General features: G+C 40.7%; 1 protein-coding gene across 5 annotated transcripts in view; it reads left to right on the top strand.

The window, feature by feature from the left end:
* LOC113135550 (zinc finger MIZ domain-containing protein 1-like) overlaps positions 1-19,647 on the top strand; it is a 97,214-nt gene that overhangs the window by 64,853 nt on the left and 12,714 nt on the right. For 4 of the 5 annotated variants that reach the window (XR_003296182.1, XR_004463339.1, XM_026315662.1 and 1 more), the window contains exons 4-5: positions 5,174-5,287; positions 8,227-8,332. Coding sequence is in view for 2 of the 5 variants with exons in the window: in XM_026315662.1 (XP_026171447.1) it covers positions 5,174-5,287; positions 8,227-8,332 (220 nt within the window). In the remaining 3 variants the exon portion in view is untranslated. Of the gene's footprint in view, positions 1-5,173; positions 5,288-8,226; positions 8,333-13,911; positions 14,108-19,647 lie in introns of those variants that run through there. The other variant, XM_026315664.1, reaches the window with a different exon arrangement.

Below are 19,647 nucleotides of genomic sequence, written 5' to 3'. Positions count from 1 at the left end.
ACATAAGGCCAATTTAGACAACCTATTAGTTGTAATATAGGTTGAACATTCACATATTTCAGAGGGAAATGTTCCTCTGTTCCATTAATCTAATTGCTGTAGATTTTTTTATTACTGAGTACACTGACATTTTATTTTTTCAAAATACATCTCATCCAGCTCCAGTTAAAAATTCCCAAAACAAGCGAATAACTCAGTTAAAACAGCAAAAAAAAAAAAAAAAGTTGTGTGTATTATGTAAAGTTTATCTATCAGGATCACCTCTTTCAGTTCAGCTGGTATACAGACATAGCTTATGTACAGTGCTGATATTAAATGTTGACCTCATGCACTGCCTACAAGGAAGCTTAGCACAAAAGGGACTGGGGGTGACAATAATAATAACGTCCCTGCATGAAAAACATAGACACAGAGATTACAGGTGGGTGCTTTGTTGAAATTGGGGCATCTGAAATGCATTATGAACAGCAACTGATAAAAAGAATGAGCAGAGCACTGTGTTGAAAATTATATCACTGAGTAAATGTCATATCGGACTCAAGTTTACACCTTAAACCACCTGTGATTTTTAGCCTAACAAACAGTTCTGTAACTCAAGTTTTGGAGATTTCCTCTTTTAAATTCAATGTTAAATAGTCTGTAGGTGGGAAAAATCCTGCAAACTCTGATGACTTTTCATGTCTTACCCCAAAGAACCACCACTAAACTAAAACAGGTCTTTTAGTTGTTGAGGTGAGTTGATATTTTAAACTTATACTTTGATCATATGTCATTTGGTTTGCTGTTGCTATCACTCAGGGTTTCCTTCCTTCCATTTTCTCCCAATCATGGCCAGAATGCATCAGAGTCTTCCTGTTTGGCTGCTGTGACTAATCTGTTCAGTCCTATTATCAGGACTGTGGTGTGACTCAGTTTACTGACTGGGGTCAAAGAGCGGAGACACCCTCCCTCCCCCATTATCACCCTTCTTCCTCCCTCCACCACTGCTGACTCCTAGCAAGTCCTTTTGTTCTTCTCTCACCACCGTTTACTGCAGGACCAATCTTTGGCAGAATTAAACAGACATACTTGCATAACCCCGGGCTACAGGGCTCTCCCTTTGATCTCTTCTGCTAACTGATGGTCCATTTTGTTCCTGGGCTCTGTGCTGAGGTCCACCTCTTGAAATGTACAGCAGAAAAACCTCTGGGACAAGGCAAGGGGCTTGCACTTAAACTCAAATGCGGACATGGCAAATTGCTTTTCTCCTCAACTGGGAGTTAAATGTATTAACCCCACTAAACAAAAATTTAAACAAACATGTCTCAGTATAAGTGGCCGAGGAAGTAGCACATGGGTAAACATGCCAATTAGATAGATCCATGGCATACAAGGAGGCCTCCAGTTCATCTAATAAATGGTTAAGCGCTGGGTCATTTCAAACCAACCAATAAGAGCCAGCACCCTGCTAATAGAAGCAGCTTTGTGCTGCAGACAATCAGGGTTTGGAAAGCCCACATAATAAATACCATTTATGTCCTGCCAATTAGACTAGCAGTGAGCCCATTCAGCCGGCCGTCTATTCTCCTCCCCACACACAAAGATGATCATCAGGGGAGATCAGAACAATTAACTCACTATCTTCTCCCCCTGCTCCCCATTGTCCAATATCCAAGCCATTAAAATAATTAAGGAAATATTGTAACCCAATCCAGCTGTTTGCTTTAATTGAAAGCGTGCACATGCTGAAATTTGGCATCTCGAAAGGCAATGTGGACATGGAGAAGGGATATAAATGAAGCCTCTTCCATTGTGTTGTTGTTTTCTGGGAGATGTGACATGTCTGTCTGAATACTCCCAGCTAGTGCAGCGGACAGGGGAACAAATTGATTTTGTTACTCAAATGATAAATTACTGCTGGCCACAAAGATAATGTGGAAGAAATTGGAATCTGTCAGCCTGATTGAATCATGGGTTGAAAGTTAAATCGGAAATCATTACAGTGGTAATTTTTAAATTACCATCTTGTTGTGAAATTGCCATAATATGATTTTTCAACAATATTTTAAGCAAACTCTTCATAAACTATGCAAACCATTTCACAGCATTACATTAATTTTGACACAATTTGTAAAATTCAATCAAATGTCTCTTTTACTTCTGTATTGTTTGACATTAGCATAGAAAAAGTAGGTAAATAGGCACTGAGTCTTGACAAGACTGACTCATAACTCCGCCATGATTTAATATTTGTTTTGATTTCAGTTTTTACAATTAGTTTATTTATTTAGTGCTGAAACAATTAGAGGACTAATTAACATTAGCTGAGAGATGCAAAATTACTTGATTGTAATCAAATAATCCTTTTTATCATTTATTGAGCAAATGCCAAAAACAAAAGCCTCTGAAATACAAAGATTTGCTTTGTTTTTTTTTTTTGTTTGTCTTCCATCATTGTAAACTCAGTGTCTGTGGTTTGTTTGTTGAACGAAACAAATGGCCTTTGGAGGGACATGTAATGGCCAATTTCTATGTTAATTCAGCATTCAAAATCCTAATTATTAATAAAAAATAATCAGCAGATTAATCAATACTGAAATATTAGCTGTAGCCCTTAGGATGTACTTTTGCCATTCATGTTTGGAAAAGGTAAACAATACTGATAGTGTTTGTCTCCTCAAGCTGTGTTATGGTAGTGCACATGTTCACTTGTTTAATCTCCAAACACACAAGGGTTTTTAAAAAGTACATAAAAACAGTTATCTGATTTCACCCACAACACACAGTTTCTCAGTGGCAGTTTGTTTTCATTTTTGAATCCTACTATTGCACTGCTGTGAACACTTTGGGGAAGATGGGCTTGGTGATACTGCTGGTATCTATTTCAGAGAGAGTATTTTTCCTCTCGCTGTGGGGAGCCTCAGACTCTCCACTCGCTGATAGGTACAGTGGTTTGGCGGAAACTATGAACTCTGCTCTCACTGCAGGAGCACTTCCTCTGACTCCAAGCATCAATATTTCAAGATAAACTGGAAGAACCCTCTCTGTATCACTGCACAGGCCATGCAGCTGTTTTTGTATGCTACTGTGTTCTTTCCAGGGTTAATTGTCTCCATTAATATGTTTTCACTGCTCTGGGGCATCATTGAACAAGCACAGCAGCAAAACCAAAAGCTGCGATTCTGAATGGAAAGGGAGCCTTTGCCAGATCTTGTGCGCTGTCACTTTCATTTTAGCTGCAGATGTGCAGATCAAGTCTTTTCCAAACATGACTACAGAGGATGATTGTATGTGTTGAAAACTGGATTCCCAGGAAACAGCAAGTTCTGTCCATCTTTGTTTTCCTCGAACTGGGCTGAGCTTTCACTGGAGTGTAAATGTTGGAGGTTCATTCTCATCCAGGGGATAAGGGTAGGCGGGGGCGCGCGGGATTGGGGGGGGGGGTCTCTTGGCCACTAGTTTAGGTTTGATTGGTGGGTTTTGGCTGGAGAAGGGGGAACATCTGTGGCATAGCAGTGCCAAGCTCTACATGTGACAGCCACACTGGTGGGACCAATTGTTCTGAGTGCAAAGAACAGTAATCACTTCAAGTCCAAGTGGTAGTAATGTGTTTTTTCTTCTTTCCTCATACTCTACTTCCTCCCCCCATCATTCCTCCTCCTTTGCATCCTTGTGCTTTGATCATGTGTGTTGTCTAGCTTCCACACTAATCTAAATGTAGCATCTGTGGATGGCTATGTTTCTCCAGGAGACTTTATCCACCAGTAGAATTTACATACTATGTCTCATCCTAGTCTCAAAGACATGTTGGGAGAGTGGGGAACGGTCGTGGACAGAGCATAAAATGAACAAGTCTGGTTTTATCCAGTCCTTGTCAAATGCTTGCTTTGTAAATTGATATGAAAGCTGCCTTATCAAATCCTGACCTCTGCTGCCCCCTAAAGAGCAAACAAGAAAAAAGCACTGCGAGGCAGCAACTGTACTGCTGTCACTTTCTTTTCTCCCTGACAGTGGAATCAAAGCCCACAGACGTGTTAAGAAGGCAGCCATTCACTTTAAGCTGACAAACCTCTCTATTTACCTTTGATGCCATGAAGTGGGAGTCCATTTGTTCCTGGTTTGTACAAGTGCACTACAAAGGCTTGTGAGCATAATCTCTCCAAAGGAAACAGATTACTGCAGAGTGGAGGTGGTGTGTCTGCTCTTCTATGTATAAAGTGATTCATATTGTCGAATGTAACCTTTCAAAGAAGAAATGACCAACACTGAGTCCAATGTGGCACCCCAGAGAAGTCCAGTTTTCACTTTCCTTTGCTGCTTCACAGCAAGACAGACAACAGGGTTAGTGAGTGGGCTGCCTGCTCCAGTAGGGGAATGAATGCCATAAAGGGGTGCCTGTAGGTCAAGGAGCCTGTTGTCAGATAAAGTCGCAGCACAGCTCAAGGCCGGCTGGTGAAATAAGGGCTTCCTCAGCTATTCATGCAGACATACAGAGGGATTTATTGCTCTTGGTGGAAAGGTGGTGTTACAGAAACCTGGGGAGTGTGAAGCTGAAGCATGAGTCTGATGGGGAGCCCTGTGCATTAAAGCTTTAGACCTACATCATAAGCTAAAGTTTTACAAACAAAACTTTGGGAAATGTGGTCATAAAAATGCTGTTTTCGTTTAAGCCTTTCAGAGTGCTTTAAATTATTCATGTTATTGGCATGGACCTTGCTTTAGTGACAAGCGATTTCCTCTCTCACTGTGCATTAATCTATTTTCCATCTTTTTTCTGGCATCAAAAAGTCAGCGAACTAGTATCAGGTAGAATGTGCAGGTAGAACATCTGGCAGATGTTTCTTGTTTGTAGATGTACAAAATGAATTTATTTTCAAAAGCATGTGGAAAATCTGCAAAAGGTGATGAAGATGTGCAAATGTATTGCAAATTGCATATGTCACATTGGTATTGATTTTAAGTATCTAGATTCTTTTATCATGTAATGCTTCCATTTTATGCTTCTATGCATCTTCATGGTGTTTCAGTTTCATTTGGTTTGGATAATTATTTTATTTCGTTTTAATGTAAACATTTGATGTACAGAACCAGTAATTAAATGTTGCACTGATGTAGATATTATCTCCACCCTTTTCTGTGTGGCCTTTGTGAATTTGACTGAATATTCTGAACCTTTTCCTTTTTTTCTTCCCAGCACTTACAAAATCCAGCAAATTTCCAAACGGCAGCGACTGAGCTGCTGGACTGGTGTGGTGACCCCCGAGCCTTCCAGCGCCCCTTTGAGCAAAGCCTGATGGGATGCCTAACAGTAAGTCACCAGTCACCACCCCCTTTGCACTTTCACACTTGAACGGTCTAAGGACAAGGAAAGGTCAATATAAGATAAAAAGCATTTCAGCCTGTAGAAAATATTGAGATTTAGCCACCTTGCAGTGACGTCAGTGCTGTGTCTAACAAAACTGTTACAGTGGAACACAAAGGCAAGTTCAACAGCACCCTCAAACCACAAAGCAATCAGGGCTTATGAGGAAATACAGTTTCAACGCCTTCAATTCCCCTTAAATGTCTGGGGGCTCTTGATTAATTAAATAATTAGAACCCCCTGACATCTATTAAAAAAAACAGTTGACTGGTTTGAGGGAAACTGTAAAGAAAGAAAAGATTTTGGCCAAAATAGCAAAATGCATCTGTGCAATTTGCAAGACGTTTTGCATAGTCTGACTGGATTAAACCAGATATAGAGGGCTGACTTGTTTGCTTACGATGGTGCACCAAACTGTCAAAAGAGGCAAATATATAAATCATTTACACTTACAAGCTCAGTGTTTATTCTAAGGCATACCCCACCCAATATCTCTTTTGTCTATCAAACACTAACCACCTGCAGGGTTGAAAGGTGGCTCTGAAATGCTTGTAGCTTCGTGCTTTTCAGGGAATGACAGCTGTCAGCTTGGATTCACCAATATCCATAAAGTTCTCAATCCATTCCAAAAGCAGTGTTTTATGGTCCAGTGCTCTAAATGCTCTTTTCCACTAAAAATGCTTAAAACACTCAGTTTATGTTAGTTATCCTATTATCCCAGCAGTTCTGTGCAACCAAGGTAAACAGTTAACTGCAGTATCAACAAATGGAAAATGTCCATTTAGCCATATTTTGGTCTAAAAATGTGTCTAAATGCACATATTACACAGCATATGTAAAATAGGGGGGTTAACTGCTAACATTTGTTTACCTGAACTGTTTGGCTTAGGTTGATAAGAAATTTAAACAGGACAGTCGGGTAGCAGGATGGATGGACTGTAGATGTGTCACTCACCTGTCACCCTGGGCCATACCACCTCTTTAACATGATCATTTCCATACTGCCTCAAGCAGTGCAAAAGATATACATTTTGTTCCCGTTGGGTGCAATTTGTAAGTGAGTGAGCGTGGCTGCAGCAGGTGAAAGACCTCACGAGGTTTGTGTTTGAGCACCTCAGTGTAACCCGCAGTGACACGTCCCCACATTCAAGCGGTTGTTTGTGTTATTGTTTTAATGCGCAGCAGCAGGTGCCTTTCCCTCCATTACACCAATTCAATTTGTTTCCTGCCGTGAGAATCTTGAGACTTTCGCTTTTGGTTTATTGCACAGACCTTAGCATGAACCACACTGGAGGGAGGTGGGTGCACAGAAAATCTGATTTAATTGTAGAACTACTAAGTTTCAGACTCTAATCATAAAAAAACTTCTACAAACAGTTGTGGTTCCAGGCAAAAGGTCTGCTAACAGGAGGCAAAATATCTTATTAAAGTCAGGCCACTATGAAACATATCAGGCCTCAAAAATATTTGTTGTATGTAATTAAACATAAATAATTCAAGAAACATTTATTATCAATAGGTAGAATCTGCCTTGCTGCAATATATTATACACACACATCATCAGTATGCACAAATACTAACTACTGTTCAGTTGTTTAGTTATAATTTTGTAACAGGTTTTAAGCTTTACCATGCAATCCTGACCAGATTTGTTAAATAAATAAGATTTTGAATACATAAAAGCACATGTTTGCCTAATGGTAGACAATCCACCGCAACTCCAGTTGCTGTGTACAATTTAAGTCCTGAAATTAGAACTGCTTGTTGTAACTTCTAACACTAGAATTATCATTTAGGAAAATGTCCCTCACAAGTTTAGATTTTAATTAGGTAGTCTATACTCATATCTCCTTAATGGGGGATTCCTATAAATAAAGGCCAGATATACATACTCTGTTTTAGTGTCACATCAAGACTATACTTACAGGAGATAATGATATAGTGCAGGCAGCAGTGTTCTGCTGTACTACCTCAGGGCTTGCCTTGAACTTGGGAATGTAACAGAAGCATTGCAGCTATGAAAAGTCAGGCAAGGAGAAGAATTTCTCTCTAGTGAAGCCTGTTGCTCCTCACAGGCCTTAGTGTGTCTTAAAGGTCTAAATGACTTGAGCTGTAATGGCGATAGTAAATCAAAGCAACATGTGCCACATATTGGTGATTTACAGCACGTGCTATGGCATGTGGATGTTTCTCTTAATGTTGCCTCCCAGTGGGCAACACGACACTGGAGGCCACATTTTCTCCTTATCTTGTTGTTCACCAACTCATATGTAAGAGATAAACGTATCCTTTCATTTGAACTGGATCTTTTATGCTCTTATGCAACAGACTCAACAGAATCTGAGAAGATACTGAGATAAAATGTTAATTTAAGGAGTTTAACTGGATGGCCCTGGATTGAACATGCATTTGTTAAGTAGTTATTAGCTCAGGGATATATCTGTAAAAATGACAATTTAAAAGGGATTTTAGAACAGTATTATCATGATGACCAAGGAGGTTATGTATCCATTTTTTGTTTATATATCTTTATTATTTAGCAATAATAGACTTAACTTCTTCTTTCTAGGAATTCAAATAATTATTTGAACTTTCCACAGCCTTGTCTGAGATGACTAAAAGTTTGTCTTGTTAATTTTCAATAAAATGAAATCTTGCATTGTCCAAAAATCCACAAAGCACAATTTTCAAAGATAGGGTCCTGTTCAATGTATTTTTATTATTGACATTCATGCTTCCTTTCAGCATCATATGGCAAATTTGTGTTTAAGTTTTCCAGGAAATGACATATCTGTCTTTAAAAGTACTTTTACCTCTATTTGTCATTTCCCTCAGTATAAACATTCTTCAGACCATAACAAAATATCTGGCATTGTTGTTTTCAGGTGGTCAGCCGCGTAGCAGCGCAGCAGGGCTTCGACTTGGATTTGGGCTACCGGCTCCTGGCTGTGTGCGCTGCCAACAGGGACAAGTTCACTCCAAAATCAGCAGGTAAGACCAGAGTTTTCTCAACCGCCATCGCAAGCCATCTGGCCATGCTGGCCTGTCCAGGCTCTAAGTTCCTGTCCGCATTATTGGCAGCTTTTCTTAATACACACATTGCTACTAGAATCGAGAGATCTGATATTCCAGAAAAAATAAGCTGTTTTGGAGAGTATTTCTAGTATACTAAACTAATTGGTACATTTTAATTAAAGTCCAATTTAAGTCTGTGGTTTTAACTTTATTATGTGCCATAGATGTAAAAAAACAAAAACAAATGACTCTTAGTTTGAAAAAATTGTCATGCAAAATACCTTTTCCTTTTTCAACATCATTCACGTACCCCCTAATATCTGCAAAAACGTTTTACTTCATGTTACATCTCACTTGTTCACAACACGGAGAATTACATTTATATGTAACTGCTGCTCTGGAGTTTTAGGCAAAGTGTATTCAGCAGAATATTCCATTTGTCCATTTGTGACATAAAACCTACACTTTCAATGATGATGTGTCCCTGTTTTCGCTCGGCTCTGTCATCTTGGTACAGTGATGGATTATTGCGACAGATGTAGACTGCTAAATGTTGTTATCAAGCTGGTGAAAAAGCCTGCTGAGCCGCAATGGAATGATGATGTATAGGCTGTCAGCAGCTCCGAAGATAACAGAAATATTTTATACTTTTAACTGTTTTTGATTTGTGGTTTCCACCTGGCTTGGGTTACAGGGTAAGCCGGGTTGTGCAATAGCTTCTGTGTGTTTGGCCTCTCCACACAGCCATCTTAAGTTGACTGCCATTAAAGTCAGAGGCACATATTGTTTGAATTTTCACTTGTGTTTGCCTTCTGATTTATGACATTCATGGTTTTATACGTGATTATATGAGGTTTCAAATCATGAGATGTCACTCTTGTGTCAGCATTGGGAGGGGAATCATTTTCTGCCTGCTATTAACTTACATTGCCAAATGTTCTATTTCTACTTAATGCTAAATCAGGCCCTACTTTATGGGCTTAGATCAGATTGCCAATTGATTCTTTGGCTGAATAATTTCCTGCAACAGTAGTCATTTGGAAGGTGGCAAGTACTCAAGTCTCGGCAGCATCCCAAAGTGCATTTCATGGACAATTGTGTACCTGTATGTGCATAAATATATTGAGAGATAAGGCCTGTAAAGAGAGAGAGTGAGAGAGAGTCAATGGAAAGCACTGCAGAGGCATTCTCTCTCCTGCAGAGCTCCCAGAAGCTCTTTAGAGTGGAGGCCCCAGTTGAGGAGGTTGTTAAGGCACAGAGAAAGCACTCCTTGGCAGCCAAGGGAGATCACTCTTAAATGACACTCCCACGGGGCCCCAGGGGCAGGACCCGACTCCCCCGGCATCCAGCGGGGCCGTTGCCAAGCGACAGGGGAAGGGAGCGAGTCACATGATGGGGCCAGGATGGCGGCAGTGGGTCAGCCATCCAGCACCAAAGACAGACGAGTCAGTGTCTGCCATTCACTGAGGAGACCTTTGGAAGCCTGAAAGAGCCTAGAACAAATCTGAAAATCCCTATTTTCTCAGCTTTATTATAAATGTGACAGTCTACTAACAAACATTTTATTATTGTGAGTGAAGAAAGAAAGAAACTCTTCCACCTCATGCTTGCTCCTTATCTCTGCTAATGCATAGGCCAAACCCTGGGAGTCTTCTAAGCAGAATAAGTGTCCAGGGAGCATTTGAAGCTAAGTCTTAGTCCATAACCACTGACCCACTCAGTCACATCATGCATCTTGTAATCCGCTCTAAAAATCTATGTTAAAAGTAGGAAAAAAGTAAGATCTCTTGTGGTTTAGAAAAAGGCTGTCTGCCACAGAAGACATCAGGTCAACAGATGAGTGCAAATAAGTAAATCAGATTTGGTGTTCCATTTTAACCAGGCCCAACGTTACTTGGCTCTGACACAAGGCATGGTCGAGCTATTACATTTCTGTTATGTCATCTGAATTCCTCTACCAAACATGGGGGAAAATTGATGGGAAATTTTGCTAAGGGGAGGACAGAGCTGATTTCAGCAATAGGAAATCAATGTTCACAGTCAACTTACAGCTGAAACAGGTTGTAGCTTTGACAAATCGATTCTTCGTGAAATGCCTCCAACAGATTAAGACATCAGTTTAATTTTTTTTTTTTTTTTTAGAAAAAACTTAGAAAGGTAAAACTTTAAAGAAATAGACCTTGATTCTAATAACAGCAATGTATCTTTCCACCTGAGGAAAACGTAATTCCTCTTATTGATTTTTTTTTTTTTTTTTTTTCCAGTGACCACACAGTTCATTTTCAGCAAGGTAAGCAGTTTAGAGGTTGAGGTAATGTTTTTGCAGGGTGTATTTAGGCCTCTAGTCAAAGTGTGATTTAGTCAGTTGCACTCCCGATCTCTTCAATAGATATACTCAGGGGGGTTGGCCAGTTGCAGTCCTTTAGTCTTTTTTTAAGTGGTGCACAGTATTCGGGTAGAGCTGGGGGAAGGGTGTCTGTCTACTAGTAGTGACCTCTTTGTGAATGAGATTAGCCTGCTCTATTAATCTGTGATTACTCGGACTGTCTCGCTGCCTGGTGAAGCCACAGCTCCCTACACGTGGAGCTGTGGCAACATCAAAGCAACAAGATCGCTTGCTTGGTGTGGATAAACTCATCAGGGCCTCCCCTCTGTCTCATTCCATCGCAGAGTACATTACAAGCCCTGTTAGGCCTGTTTTATCACTTTCATGCCCCTTCCTGTAAGACTGTAGTGGTTCGGTCCGGTACCAGAATTTTGACAAAATGCTTAATAACGACTTTTCCTCCAAGAAGGGAAGAGTGGCACATTCCTGATTGTTTGCACCTCAGCAAACTCCTGGAATTTCTCTGCTCTAAAGAGTGAAAGGAAGCATCAGCTTCTAAGTGGGGTGGGGGTTTGGGATTTAGTCAAAGCTTTCCTGCTCCTTCAGCCATTCATACACTTCTGTAACAAATCAGATCAGTAGACATTGTGGATCGTAGTTAACAGTGTCAGCACGATTAAAAAAACATCCAAGCAACAGAGGCTTTGGACTTGTTTAGTGGTTTTGATGGTGGAAGTTGTTACAGTAGAATGAAGAAGTCGAATCCACTATAGGATGAGCTGTTGGGTTTGTTTTGCAAGAGGCTTCAAACTGTAGAAATCTCAATATCTATCTAAAACATCCATCATTCCAGTTCATAGTCGAGGTGAGAACATGAAGTTTGTGTCCAATGCAGCAGAACAGCTGAATACATTTCTTCAATTAAATGAAAAAAACAGAAAATCTCCCTGATTTTACAGAAAGAAATGTTCAGGTCAAACACAGTCAAGAACGTATACTGAAGTGGTTAAATCCTTTAGTATGCAACAGTTCAAATATAATGTACATTTGCCATAAATTGTATTTTGAAGTGCTGATGATACAGGAGCTTTTTGCCTTCCCTAGCAGTGAAGTGGTGCTTAACACAGTGAGGGCAGACATGTTGTCACTGAGCAGTCTCTGATTCTGCACACAATACAGAGGTCAGACACACACATGCGCACACACACACACACACACACACGACTGCAGGGGTGTAATTTCTCTTCTCAGAGCTTTCCACACCAAAATGTTTTGTCTCTTCTCTTCATGTGCCTCAACATATAGTTTAGCTGCGGCTTTTCCTAAATAGAGAATAACACATAATCTAAAAACGCTGTTGGTGGCCAAGATCTTGTTTTACTCTCAGCCGTAGTTGGAATAAATTGACTGTACTTAGACCATGTTTAGGAAATGAGTGCACATTAATTAATCAGATTTGGATGCAAATTGATGACATAATTGGAAGCTTTGGTAGTGGTAATAAGGCAGCCACAGTTCCTCAAGCGGCGTCCACTATTATTTTAGTCCAACAGCTAGGGATGAGTGTTCCCTTGTTCAGTCTACTGTATGAATGTATGTCTCTGTCAATTCTTCCTCTGCTCTGGTGGAGCTCCATAAACAACCTTTACATTATAATCATTGGAAATCTGTACCAATACTTACCACCACAACGGATTGTCTCAATCAAATGAATTGATACTCATGCTTCACTAATGTAAATCAGTATTAAACGTATTTTCTGGATATGATTAAAATAAAAAAGAAAAGATATATCAATCCATCCATCTTCTGTACCCGCTTTTTCCTGAAAGCCAGGGTCACGGGGATCTGCTGGAGCCTATCCCAGCTCTCTCTCGGGTGAAAGGCAGGGGTACACCCTGGACAGGTCAGAAAAGATATATAAATAGAATAAATAAACAAATAAACAGAAATAAATAAATAGAAAAGTGTTACTTCTTAATACTCTATTTTTATCTTAATTTTCTCCCTTAACTTGTTTTTAAATGACTAAAACATGCTTTCATACTATATGACAGGTATATTTTGTATATTTTTTTACGTAATTTTTTCCAATTGCTTTTTTTGGTACAGGTTAATTAGGCCATTTATTTAGGGATGCACGATAACATAAAATGGAAATATTTTAATATTTTACATGCTTTGAATAACACATTTCTCCAAAATTCTGCGCAATACATTTGGTATCTTTGGAAACCTTTGGGTCACAACAAGGATTTAAAATAATATTCTAAGGATTTCAGAAAAGCCTGGCTGCAGAACATGACTTTGTCAAGATGGACACAGGTCCATATACTGTGTCCACTTTGGACAATTTCATTACGTGATCACTGCATGTGAAATCTTCCCGTCAACCATGACTGATGTGCTAACTTCAACTAGGGCTGTGGGGCTGTAAGTCACCCACTGTGCACTTAGCTGATAGTAAATACCAGGAGAGCAAACACAGACAGCAGAGACCTGAGATAAGAGCTGTTCAGCTTGTCTGTCCTTCCTCTCTTCTTTATAGTTGTCTGTATCAGTAGGTGGTGATTGGCAGCGTCTTAAGCCACTCCATCTGGCTCTATAATTTACAGTGCAATAAAATAAGCTCTTTGCATATTCATTTACATTGTACCTTATGCTTTACAATTAGCTGCTTATTATTGTGTTTTAGTCACACATAAATTGCACTAATCTGACACCTGCCCTGACTTGGTGCTGGGGAGTGCAAGTATTTTTATTTGCAGATGACAATACATGCTCCAGCCCGCCTCATGGTGTATTTACTAACAGTTTATGTTTTATAGGTGTGTAATTATTTATCCCAATGATTACTCAAACTCTTATGTCCTGACAGACAAATGTGGTCTAATTGGCCCCTCCCTTTCTGATTCCAACCCTCCGCACATCAGGAAGTCACAATACTCAGCCTCCTCCTCCCTCTTCATTCTCCATGCCCCTTAATTACAATGACTAGTTTGATGGATTAAGCTGACTGTATGCAAAGACAAGCTTTAGGGATTGAAATCACTGCTTAATGTACCCACGTGAACCATTTATATCACCACTTTTCAGCAGGACTTGATGTGCATTTACCTCTTAACAAATGTTGCTTTAAATTATTTCATTGAAGCTTCTTTTACTCGTTGCTCTGGACCCGGGCCAAGATACAGGCTGTCTAGCACATTAAGCACCACCCCTCTTTGCAAGTTTGAAATGTGAGCTGCCTGCATTTTTTTTCCTCTTCTCTACTCCCTCCCCTCCTCCCCTCCTCCCTCTCTCCCTCTCTCCCTTCTGGCGAAGTGGCTGTGGCTGCTTCTGTGTGATGTGTGTATTGGGAGAGCAAGCAATGGATCACTAGACAGAAAAAGAAGATACATCAATAACAGCTGCATACATCCGAGGTGAGGAGATAAGCATTTGGTTCTCTCTCTCTCTCCCTCTCTGTGTGTCCTCCCACCCCCTCTTTCTCTCCCTCTGTCCCCCCCTCTCCCCCCTCTCCTTCTTTAACCCTTTACTGCTGCAGAAGCCGGCTCCTTATTTTGGTAATTCAGTTCTGCCGATATGTATCTTTCTTCTTCTCTGACCATAAACGTGTGTCCTCCTCTTCTCCTCATGGCTGTTAGTGCTGTATGAAGTTTCCTTTTTTTTTGCAGCTTATCCCTGTTTCCCTCTCATTGTCTCTGGGGTATTTGTTGCTTGAGTGCAAAGAAGCCGGTGGCAAGTACAGCAGGAGCCCATTAGCAATGACTCCATCTGTGATTGGTTTTGCCTGCGAAACAGAGAGAGCAGCCATGAATAATTGATGTATATTGTGCAGTCAGTCACTGGACACGCAGGGAGAGAGGAGAGGAGAACAGAGAGAAGCTGCTACCCCGAGACACCGAGGGAAACAAGGGGGAAGAGGGTGGGAGGGAGGAGAGGAAGAATGTTAGAGAGAAGAAAGGAAGGTAGGAGGGATAGAGAGACAGAGAAAGAGCTTTAAAATAGCTGCTGGCTTCAGTAGTGCAGAGATTAAGACTGCCCTGTATCGCCTTTGTTCTGCTGTTGCAAATTCACACTCAGAAAAGTGTTTCTAGACACATGAGTCCTCCTTTTTTCTGTGTAGTGAAGAGTGAGAAATAAGCAGGGACATTTCTGAAGATAGTCTGGTTGAAATGCAGGTGGCATTTTAGACATGGAGGGGGCACAGAGGGGGAGTCGGGCTGTGAAGCTGTGAGCTGTCAAAAGACGGAGACAACAGTTAAAGAGGGTTGTGTTTGCAGGGGGTGTATTCAGTGGCATGAGTGAAGGTGGATCAGCTACTGCTGAGAGGAACTTCACATTATTTCACCCCTGGGGAGGCAGATACAGGGTTGATTCCAGCGTTGGTGGGTGCAGGCGGGTACCCTGCCATGTCTTAAACTAACAGAATGGGTTTTGACGGTATGATGTTTTCCTCGCATTGCCCCGCGTGATAGAGTTACAAAAGCTGACTGCTGCATTTGACCCACTTACAGCTCACACAGAAGGGGTCAAAACGGCCTTGATTATCTCTCCGAGTTGGGCTGACCTACTTGAGGCGGCATTTTCCACGAGATTCTTGGCAGTTTATCACACCCCTTTCACTCAGTGCCACACAGCTTTAACCAGCCAGGCTCACTGCAGAGACAAGCACAGATTTCACCACATGGAGGAATTTGCTTGTTTCAGATCAGTGTTTCTTTTGGTCCAATTATTTCTGATGGACAGAGTTTTTTGAAAAGGAGCAAGAGGCTTAAAGTTTAGATATCTGACTGCCTTTGTATGCTAATAAGCATCTGTTTCGGTAAAGCTAAACCTAAAGGGACACTTCACCAAAATACTACCTGTGGGCCAGAAATACTATCAGCTTGTCTCAAACTCCAAATAGCCTGTTTCACCTGAGATTAGTGTGAAAACCCAGTGAGATTTGATAAAACTGTTGTGGACTTCATACACACAAATGAATTGATAATGTCAAATGTGATTCTTGAAAACTTTGAGAATCCAAGTTTGAAATTACACAGAAGCCATAGCCAAGAGATTTTCTTCCACATATTGAGGTGCACACAGGCACCTCCACATGCTTGTTTTTCTTAATTTAAGTCCTCAAGAGAAAAAACCAAAAGTAGACTGAAGTGGAAGCGTTGTTCTTGATTAATTTTGATCACACGAGTGAAAATTAATCACACAGCTGGTCTTTTTTTTTTTTTTTTTTGTCAGTTATGGTGTAGTTATCAGAGAGCAGTAGAAAGAACTTTGCTTGTTCTGTTTGAGCAGCAAAGTTGACATTAAAGTCTGTTCAGTTTCTACCAGAAAGCAGAGAAGAGACTCAGAAGTTGTATAATGGAGCTCTTTAACCTCCCATAGCACAAACTTAAACTTAATTTAGACAGAGACAATTATGAGTCGTTAGATATGACATTACTGGACATTGGATATTAAAGGAGCATTTAGAAATCTTTGACCTTTATCTACCTCTTAATGCAAACTGACAAGATCTAACTTTAGTAGAGCTTAATTTGTGTGAGGCGCAATCCACAATCCCTGTACACACATAAACGCACCTTGTTGTGCCTGTTAAGAAATTTATTTAAACATTGTCCATCATAAAATTATGGTCAGATAAGGATTTTGTGCTCATGTGAGTCACATTTTGGGAAAAGTATGGTTATCAATTAGCAGTCATTGAATTTATCACCATAGAAAACAACAACTAGTGATAATACTTTTTAGTCATTTATGTGTATGTTTGTAGCAGAAATGACTGCACTGGATGTTATTGTAACTTTATACAAGTCCATATATGAACATTTTATTTATTTGTTTAGTTTTTTTCTAAATTCTGGTATTTTTGTTTCTTTTTGCTTGTTTCTCTTCTTAAGTAGGTTTCATGGCAATATGCCTATTAAACTAGGCGCAACTTTTCATCAAATGTCTGGTGCCATTCAGTGAATATCTTAGAAATGCATGTAAAAAGTAAAAAAGTAAAATCTGAACCCTACAGAAGCAAACTGCTATAAAAGGTGTCAGTCTAGATCAGGTATTTCCCACTCATTTATAAACATTGGATGACATCAGATGTGCTTTTTGGTTGGTCAAAAGCTACATGGCTACTGTGAGTTTTATAGCGAGTTTCACATCACACATATCTGTTTTTAGTATCCTGCCTGTGTCATTGTTCACACACCATTATAAATCTAAGTTTATGCCTTGTTCCTCTTCCTCTGTATGTCAGTTATACCCCTGTCTTTTCTTTTCTGGCATCGATAAAGAAACTGGGATAACAAGCATAAAGTTTGAGTTTACCATGTTGCCTGTGTGTTTATCATAGGAAGCTTTTAATTCAAATCCAGAGCTGTTGCACATATGGATGACTTTAATGAGCCTAGAGGGGTGCCAGGACCCAACCCAGGCTCCTCCAGTGTCTGTTTCTACTGTACTTCTAAAGAGAAGCTTTGACCCCAGGCCCACTGTGAAAAGGTCACAGGTGACTCAGCCACAAGCGTATGCCACCATGACACTACCAGCCCTGCCCAGCACCCTGAGGTGGGCACTGTCTGGGCACATCTGCTCTGTGCCTAATTAGTATCATTGTAGACAAGGGCTTAAGGCTGGGCCTTCGTTAATAGCAGCCTGTTGCTCAGGGAAACAGTCTGGCTCTTGTAAGCTGCTTCTTTGCAGGACTGCTCATCTGATAATCTGGTTGCAGAAGTGTACAGTTAAAAACACACTCTGAGCTGGTGCAGTCGGTGCCTCAGTGAGCAGGTGGCCGAGCTTCACAAACCTCAGCATGGTAAAGTGAAAGGGTCATCATTAGACAATCTAAATTCAGAGATTGTGGGTCTTGTTTAAACTATTGTGTCACTGAAAAGATTTTACCTAATCTTGTTTTAATCAAGTAAAACAAGAAAGTTTTAATTGAAAAAAGTTTTTTCCTCAGTCCATGTCAGTATTTTTACAAGGTTTGCCATTTTGCAACAAAGAGCACAGGATGTCAAAACATCAAACCAGAAACATCAAATCTGCAGCATTTTCTTTTTCTCCTCATGCCGCTTGCCTCCACATGGCCACATATGCTTGTGGCCTCAGTAAAACCTTTGTGGCATAAGTCCAGGTCCCCCCCCCACCCACTTCTCCTCGCCGGATGGACAAGGCACGACATTGCGGCCATGTGGCCAGCAGGAGGCTGTATTTAAGCCGGGGAAGCTCTGAAATGGGCCATAAAACCTAGCCAGCAAGTCTGGCTCCCCATGAGGCAATGGGCCTAAGTACTCATTGACAAGACTCCAACATCACTGACTTCCCGGAGAGAGAGCAGTAGAGGAAATAATGCAAGAAAAAAGCAGCAACAAAGATGAGGTGCAGACAGGAGGCAGTTGTCTGGTTTATACAGACAGTTTTATAACTGAGTACTAATGCTTTCAAGCCATAATACGTAGCTACTTTCCCAGGTTTTTTCGCTGCTAAACATTAAATTTCCATAATGTTTTATTTGTCTTATACATTTCATTCAATGAAATAGTTGCTTAGCTGCATATGTTTAAGGGAAGTCAGGACAAATATGTCGGATTTTGATGCCACATGGCAGCCATGACATTAACATGTGCCCACTTCACACATCCTTCCCACTTCATCAGCTTTGTGGAGACATCGTTCACTCTGAAATGTGTCACAAAATGACTCAGCTGAGCTTTACAACTTTGTAACTGAGCTACTGAAGTCAGTTGGTTTACACAACCAAGCTGACACTTTTCATGCTTCTGTGCCAGGGTGCTGGAGAGCAGAGAGAGAGGTAAAAAATGTACTGTGTGTTTAAGGTGGTACACCTGTGAGCTTCGACCTATTTATCCTCCCATGGATCAACATCTAACACAATTCTGTCATGGGGTAACAGATCCATAACCTGTTATACCTGCTCCTATTTGGTGAAAAAGACTGCAGGATGGACGGGTCATTTCCATATCATTATCAAATTGGCATCGGTGAATAATTTGTGGCATCTGTGTGAAGACAAAAAGAGGTTTGATGGTTGCCAGGTGGGCATCCATAGCTCTGTGGTGGCTGTGTTTGAGAGCCGCGAGGCAGAGTAGGAGATGATTTATGATCCTGCCAGCCTACACAGGATAGTTTGGCACCAGCTGGGCCTTTGTAAACAGTGTCATAGCAACCAGTACTTCATATAGTTTTCCATATATCATGAGGTAAATCCCATAATTTTACTGTTCCAGGAAGCCAACATGAGGCACACAAGTGAGGAATTCTTTGGCTAAAACTAAACATGGCTGGCTTGCATGGCCTCTTAGGTGCTTTATGTAACCAGGGATACTCAAGCTCTCTAGGGACTCTCCTATTTTAATTGACTTTGGCCTGCAGGAGGCTTGTGTCCATTCAAACCTTTCTGGGTAGAGAGAAGAGGGAGGGAAGAATAGAATGTGAATAGAGCTCCCTCAGAAACTAGAAGGTGCAGCCCACTAGAGCCGCTCTTGTTAGTTTGCTCATGGTCTTTGTTTTCCTTACAGCCCTTCTGGGTAAATGTCTTCAAAGAAACTGTTTGGAGGTCATGCTTCTTTCTGACAGGTTCACAGCAAAAATTGCTCTTTGTTGTTAGCGTTAGAAAGGAAATAAGTAAGAAAGTACTGCTGATGTAATCTAATGTGATTTTAATGTGATGGCTTGATGTCTGCTGTTTGTTTGTGTGGATGTTATTGGTGCACAATGCTGGGGAGGGGAGTCCAGGGTTGACAAGAGAGCAGGTGTCTATTAGATACAGAGCAGAGAGGGAAGGAGAGGGAGGGGGAGGAATCACAAGTGCTCTTGGCACCTGCCCTACCTGCTGCCTCCCTTACAGTTTACTGCCAGTAAATGGAAGGAAAGAAGGACAGGGAAGAGGAGAATGTTTTGGAGAAGTGACCTTTTTAATGGCAGCCACTCATGTTTTTAA

Source organism: Mastacembelus armatus, chromosome 19 (genome assembly GCF_900324485.2).
Source record: "Mastacembelus armatus chromosome 19, fMasArm1.2, whole genome shotgun sequence".
NCBI lineage: Eukaryota > Metazoa > Chordata > Actinopteri > Synbranchiformes > Mastacembelidae > Mastacembelus > Mastacembelus armatus.
This window is presented reverse-complemented; position numbering and strand designations above follow the sequence as displayed.